Source organism: Cariama cristata, unplaced genomic scaffold (assembly GCF_000690535.1).
Source record: "Cariama cristata isolate BGI_N322 unplaced genomic scaffold, ASM69053v1 scaffold407, whole genome shotgun sequence".
NCBI lineage: Eukaryota > Metazoa > Chordata > Aves > Cariamiformes > Cariamidae > Cariama > Cariama cristata.
Window position 1 is genome coordinate 138109 of NW_009626874.1, and position 7400 is coordinate 145508.

General features: G+C 48.8%; 1 protein-coding gene across 1 annotated transcript in view; it reads left to right on the forward strand.

The window, feature by feature from the left end:
• Nucleotides 1-3951: 3951 nt before the first annotated feature.
• XKR6 (XK, Kell blood group complex subunit-related family, member 6) overlaps nucleotides 3952-7400 on the forward strand; it is a gene marked incomplete at its 5' end in the record, with an annotated part of 20400 nt that continues 16951 nt past the window's right edge. The window contains one exon of the mRNA XM_009704189.1: nucleotides 3952-4148. Coding sequence (XP_009702491.1) covers nucleotides 3952-4148 — 197 coding nt within the window. The remainder of the gene's footprint in view (nucleotides 4149-7400) is intronic.

Genomic DNA, 7400 nt, shown 5'->3' on the forward strand with positions numbered 1-7400 from the left:
TGTCATCCACATGAAGCATCTTTTTCCATAGCTCTTAGGGTGTGGATTTTATTTTTTTTTACAGTAGGAGCATCTCCTCTTCTCCCTCCTACTGGCATCCTGGGGCTCTCTCCATAGGTTTTTTGACCACGTTTCTGGAGCCGATGGCTTTGGCTCCTTAAAAACGTGTTTTGGCGCAGGCACAGCAGTGACTTTGTCCCACGCAGTTTGTGTGCTACTGCGACATACGTAGTAAATAAGCGTGAGGGTAATTATACCAACAGGAATTCTGGGAACCCTGCCAGAACGGAGGGGACGGCCAATCCTTTGTGCATTTAAAGAAAATCGCCCTGAATCCCCCTCCCACCCCCAAATTAGTTCTGTCTCTTGAAGCCATGATGGGACTTAGAACTAAAAATACAAGCATACACACAAATACACACATTCGTATATAAAAATAGCCAGCAGTCAAAAAATAAAAAGCCCAAGTTAGGCTCCTGTATCCAAAATTAAGCTCTTAAATAAATAAATTAGCCTGATTTTGAAAAGCATAGAGTGGTGAATGGCTTTCACTGACATAAGAGGAAGCATCGTGTTGCTAAAGATTGAAGATCAGGCCTGAATATGGATTTGAAAGTCTAATTATAGAATCCTGTTTGCTACGAGCTTGACCGAGAACAACAAATTTCAGGTGAAATGACATTGATTTTTTTTTTTTTTTCTTCAGAGTTTGTCTACACTTAACCTGTGCTAGTAAAGGTAGAAAAAAGCCCTCAAACAAGTAAATAAAATACCACAAAGAAGAAACAGATATACTGGAATAAAACTCCTTACAGCAGTGCTGTACATTTGTGTTTGGATACAGGATTAAGCATTACCGATGTTACAGCTGGGTGAAATTTTATATTGATTAATTGGGCAGGTATTAGCTGTTGAAAGCCTACCAGGTAGAAACACTGCTTTTCCCAGTTACTCTCACATTTTCTCTGCTGAAAACTCCCAATCGACTGGTGTCAAGGAGAAACAGGTTTTTACTCCTCTCTTGCCTCTCTTTGTCAGATTTGGGTCTGAAGGATGCTAAAGAGAGACCGCCATATTTTTGCACGGACCAAAAAGAGAGTGCAAAGGGAAGTTTGTTTCCCTTCAGCTGCAAATGGTCCTTGGAGCTCTTTTGCTCACACGCTGTTCATGTAGGAGGCTGTGACCTTTTGCTGGCCAAAATTATGCCAAGAGATTCCCAAGGTCACAGTCCCATGTGACAGTTGGATAGGGACAGATTTGTCCTTCTGGCTCTTCCAGTACAGATCAGATTGGGCAGGTCTGGGCTTTACGGTGTCAAGGAATTATGTGCACCCCGGGTGGAGGACCATCATGAGTCCACTCATGGGCTTGTGTTGTGGTGTTTAGAGGCTGGGTCAGCACTAAAAGATCTGGGTTCTGCTACCAGAAGACTTTGGGAGAACCCTTTTGGTGCTCCGTGACTCAGTTTCCCCATCTATGGAAGGGGCACAATACAGTCGACCTTTGCAAAAGGCTGTGGGCTCGACAGCCAAGAGACTTTGGTGTTACTGTCATTGCCGTTGCTCTGGCCATTGATGGAGACAGGACCAGGACATTATATTTATGCAATGCACTTTTATGTCCTTTTATGCATGCTGCCTCCGTGAAGAGGTGGCATGGCCTCACACTGTGGCCAGTTAGAAACATTCATGCTTAAACTGTGTGGATGGTGGTGAATCCCTGGAGATCAAGGAGAAATCATTGCAGGATGTGGTGTCCCTTCTGTTAGTTTCTTCTTCATCTTTTTGAGTGACTCAATGCCATTGTTACAGTTTGATTCTGCCAACCTGGGGTGCTTGGAAAAGGAAAGACAGTCTTAACAATAAATAAAAACTGGAGATAGCTGCTGGGGAGGGCAATGTGGAAGAGTAGAGGTCTAGCAAATGTGAGCCGTGAGAAGGGACTGAAAGAAATTGTGGGTTTTTTCAGTCTGGAGAAAAGCAGACTGAGGGTTTACATGGTAACTACGTGCAAACAGGGAAAAGACTGCTGCAGGGTGAAAATGAATGAATTCTTCTCCTTGTCTGTAGCCAGGATGATGAGGAATCAGTGGTTTAAACTTCAGAAGAGGAGTTTAGTTTTCATGTAGTAGTAGGAATGGGAACTCCTGGGAAGGGGAGGCCGTGGAAGACTACAAGACAGATTTGGTGAATATCTCTCTGGAAAGAGTTTGGCAGAGGTGATGCTGCCTTTGCCCATGGGCAGCACCTTATGGGCAGCACCGCCTTGGTTTTCGGTGGCCCTGTGTCGATGATATTATAAAAACCAGTCGCGTGCTCCTTTTCTTTGCTTTCTCCTTGAGCCTTACAACTCACGCTCCCCCACTTTGCCTTTCCTGCTAAACTACGTTTATTGAATTTCTTGGATGCGCGACGGGAAGGCAGGATTCCTGTGTCATCCTGCAGCTTCTGGGGATGGGTCTTGCAGGGAAATGCCGAGTACAAGCGGTGGCCTTGGGCATGTTGGGGAGTGGGAGGAGGACCGGTGTTCGTGGGAGAGCGGGTGGTCCACGGGCATTTCCACCCCACTTGGGCTCCGCTGGGGATGTCACACCAGTGTCACCAGTGTCGTATGTGACTGGCGTAGCATTTTCTCGAGTGTGGAGCCCCATCTGGTGGCTTTCCTGAGTCATTTTTTGTGTCCTTGGGTCTTCTTTCGGGATTTTTCGTCTTCTGTACTTGTGAAATGAGAACGGGGAGGAAGGACCAGGGGCTTCAGAAAGGGCAGGGCTTGCAGAGGTACCTCTGCTTCTCTCCCAGCTCCCTGTCCCAGGGTGTAATTTGGAGATGCAGAGGCTGTCGAGGCTTATGTCCTTTCCTCCTGCTCTTCCTTTCTGTGCAATCTCGCCCCGAGTGACAAGGAATGATCTAATCGTTTTGGCGAAACCCCAGTTTGTGCTGTGAGCCCCTCCCAGAGCCTCCAGAAGGCACTTCGTCCCACTGTCATGCTGGCATCTGAGGTGGGACAGATGAACGGTCCCAGGAGGGGACATTTCTATCCATTGACTAGCTCAGATGACCAGCTTTAGCGTCAACGTTAGGTGAAACGATTCCCATCCCAGATTTCAGAGCACAAGGTTAACAGCCACCACTCAGGATGTGAAGGAAAAAGACCCAATATTCGATCATTAGTATCAGCAAGCATGACAAAGCACCCAGTTTTGAGATGCGTCCTTTCTTAAATGCGATGAGTCCTGTGACCTCTGGGCACCTCGTGCTACCCTGACTTGATCAGCTCCGTTTACAAAGGTTGGCCAAACGTTCCCTGAAGGGAAGTTGTGTCCCCAGGGTGAGGTTTGCAGGTCTCCTTGCACATGTGATGTGGAAACAGAGGCAACGGTAGAGCAGTACTTGTCCATGCACAAGACACCTCCTTCTAGTCCAACATTGCCCAAAGCCTCAACAGCTGAGCAGTGGGAAGCTGTGGCCTTTTGCGTTTGTGGGTCACACGTGTGCTGAAGGTGCAGGTGGTGTCTCATTGCTCCACCTGGGATGAAATGGGGTCAAATCTCTGGGGTCTGTGAGGGAAACTCCTTACTAGACTGCTGAAGAGGCTTAGACAACTGTCAAGCCACTGCCGAGTACCATGACCGGTATTTGTCAAGTAACTTCTCCTCTTCTCATCACGAAAACAAAGTGACAGAGTTGTTTTCTTGTGCAAGGGTTTTGTGAGCATTTCCTACCCCCAGGCTTCATCTTTGGGTGGTGCAATTCAAAGGTTTCCTACTCCTGCAATACAAAAGTGGTTCAGGAGATAATGTTAGGACTGCGTAGATCCCTGTGTCTCCCCCAGATTCCCTTTCCCCCAGACAACCTCCCTCTCCCCATACGGGAGAGGACCACAACCCCATCCTTCTCAGGTTTTGATGTGTGCCAAAGTCTCACACTCAGCTTTTCCTCCTGTTTCCTGCAGGTATATCCGAACTATGTACCTGGGGATCCAGAGCCAGCGGCGGAAGGAACACCAGCGGCGTTTCTACTGGGCTATGATGTACGAATATGCAGACGTAAATATGTTGCGCCTCCTGGAAACTTTCCTCGAGAGCGCCCCTCAACTGGTGCTACAGCTCTGCATAATGATCCAAAAGAACCGTGCAGAAACATTACCATGTAAGTGGCCCCCTCGTCCCCCCCTCCCCATCCTCCCGGCCTCCCCCCCTAAAAAAAAATGCTCAGCTGCCGATGGATGTTTTGCTAACCGTCCGCCCTACGCAACCTGGCGAGTAAGGGGCTGCCACTTTGGACAAATCTCATTCCAGCTCCGCGCTGCGTTCGCTGGGTAAAATTTCTGCTTATTCCGCTGAGGAAAAAAAACCCCAAAACCAAAAACAGTATCAATGAAAAGATGAGATTCAGCTCTTCCATACCCAGTCCAGTCTAAAGAAATGATGGTGTTATCAGGAGGAGGCAGGCAGTCTCTGTTGCTATGGCAAGTGTTGCCATTCGTTTGCCGTTGGCACTGGGCAAACACAATCACTCCCTGCCTCAGTTTCCCTCTTTACACAAATGGGATGATAAAACTGGCCGGATTTGAACTTGTGTTGCGAGGACAAATGGTTCGATGCCTGTGCAATGCTCTGGTGGTGTGAAGTGTAGTATACGGCGTTTTTTTAATAGCTAAACGCTGTAGGACCTTTTCTGAAGAGTGCCCAGGAATTAAGGTTTAGTCATTGGTACCATGGTTCTCAGGAAGTCAAAGAAAACAGAGAGGGGTCAGCACTGGAGGGGATTGTGTAGAGATGGAGATGCTGTAGTGTAGCTGTCATTGCAAAGGTAGGTAGATGAACAGAGGCTTGGAAGCAACCACAAAGAATAATTTGCTAATTCTGATGTCCTTTGTTGCAGTGATGTCCTGAGCATGGGGCATCCACCCCAGTTGAGAGGTGTATGTCCCTGTCCTGGTCCTGGGCTGAGCAGCTCTACCAGCCCATGCCCATGGGCACGCTGGCTACCTGCGGGTCACCAGCTCAAGGGAGAATTGTCCTTTCCAAGGACCACCCACGGTATCAGCTGATGAGCTGCTGGGTTATTCAGCCCCTGCTCAATTCACGCAACAGGGATGACACACGGCTTCCCAAAGACAGTCTGTTCATGGCATGCCATTTCTGACAGACCCGAGGAGTTTCTTGGAGCTGAGACTGGAACTGGGCAGCTCTTCAGGGTTAAATTTTGCTGGTTGGACCAAGGTCACCACTATCTACAGCATCAGTAAGTTGGACTGCTCTCCCCTCCCTCTGTACTTTAAGTATGCCTATCACAGTTGTTTACAGAGGCCTCCCTTCTCCTATTTATGCAGTCTTTTTCTGAAACCTCTCGTCATAAGCTCTCCAGGCCTACAAAGTGCTGACGTGATGAACATGCCTTTCTACAACTGCTAGAAATGCTCACCTTTGCCAGCACCCTTTTCCTGCTGCTTCCGACATTATTAACCCTACTAAAAACATATAAATCGTAACCTAAGAGGCTTGCCAGAGCGTTATGCAGATTGTTGGACTTGCTACAGAAAGCACTGGGTGAAGTTTGCTGGCCTACATTGTGCTGCAAGTCAGCCGGCACGGCCGAATAATCCCTCTAGGCTTTCAAATCCGTGGCTCTTTCAGTTTGCCACTTCCAGGCATGGCTGCCTAATCCACTGAACAAGCTGCATCATTTTCCAACCCCCTCCCTTCTTCAGCTATGCAGTTCCTCCGTTCCTCCAGCACACACCGAGCAGGCTGCGCTCTCTTCCAAAGCAGCACACGTCCTCGCCTGCCTTCCCCAGCCCTGGAGGGCTCTTTGCTTGCCACGCTCAAGCAGCTGAGCTTTTGGGGTCCCCACTGCACCTTCTCCCTGCCTTCCCCCCCCCCCTTGCCTGTGCCAGGGATGCGGTCATGCATCTCGGGGCTGCGTGTTGAGCGCCGGGCGCTGCTGATGGATCCGAGCAGCAGAGCTTGCTCAGCGGTCCTGACTCAGATGCAAGGTCTCCTAGAGCTCCTTCATGCCCATTCCGTGTTTCTGTCTTCCTCCTCCTCCCGGCCAGTGCATAATTATGTAAAAGGAAATTAAATGCTGAGAGGAGCCGTTATGAAAGGGAGCATCAAAGATTTCTCTTCAAGCAGACAGAAACCAAAGGAAGATGGATATTGTTAGGAAGGCAGTGTGTTTAAAAATCAAATCAAGTCTCCCTTGGCTCATCGTGGCTATGTGAGCGTGGCTTAGCACAGGAAGAGGCCAGTTCTGCCTTTAAACAGGGAGAGTATCAGGTGCATCACTGAGGGATGTACCCTGGCAAAACGGCCCACAGCAGGGCTTATAAACCCAGGTACAGCCCATGCCAATACGTCCAGACTCCAGCTATTTCCCTATGGTTCACACAGTCTCTTATGGATTCATTTAGCGCTAGAACCAGGTCAGTTTACCATTTTGTATGGCATACATCCCTCCTCCAAGCCCCAGTCCTCCCTGCTCTTAAGACTGCAACGCCAAGCCCAGAGCAAGAAGACAAACCGGGCTCCAGTCTTCTCCAAACGGGTCAGCTAATGTCTCCATCTCCTATTTAAGGAGCTTTAGAAAGGGAGTCCCTGGAACGTCTATCAGGAAGTTTTGCTTTCTTCTCCTAGTACCCGTGTTAAGATAGCTGTTGAGGTAAGAAGAGTGAATACACTGGAGCTCTTTACTCAAACCCTGAGCATCTCCTCCAGAGATGTTTAGGAGCACGGTGACAGAAAGGGTTGATCTTGCCTATTGTGGTTGCAGTGAGTAGGGGAGCATGGCAAGGACTAGTAGAAGGGGATGCAATCAGGCTAATGCTTAATTTCCTGGTTTCCATATCTATTGGGTGGGCGGAAGAAAGGAAAGCCTCACCATGCCTTGCAAGAACCATTTTACCCTGAAAAAAAACCTGTTTGAAAGGGTTGGGTGGAACCTGTGTTTATTGCTCCTTCAGCGCTCAAAGAACAGACCAGTTTCACTAATGGGCCCCTGCTCGCCCAAAAGTTAGCATCTCCCGCATGGTCTGACACCACCAGCAGCAGAAGTGCTGGAGCTGAAATCTGAGGTCAAGTCCCAGCCTCAGGAAAGCTTGGGACAACACCTCTGAGATTTGATGAAGGTCAGGGATTCGTTCCTTCATCATGTCCCTAGCACAAGGCAGACCAGATCCCAGCTTAGCTGCTGTTGCCTGATGACTCGGGAAGAGCAGAAAATAGCACAGAGAGAAGTAAGAACTCTGTGTACTGTGTCGGCTGAGCAGATCTGAGCTGGAAGGTGCACGCTCAGAGCCTGAGCTGGAGTATTTTGTGCTGTGGCTGCTGGGACAAACGGGTCGACATCCGCCCCTGAATATGCATATGGAGCTCGTGTTGGTATGCAGACCCTTTGCGA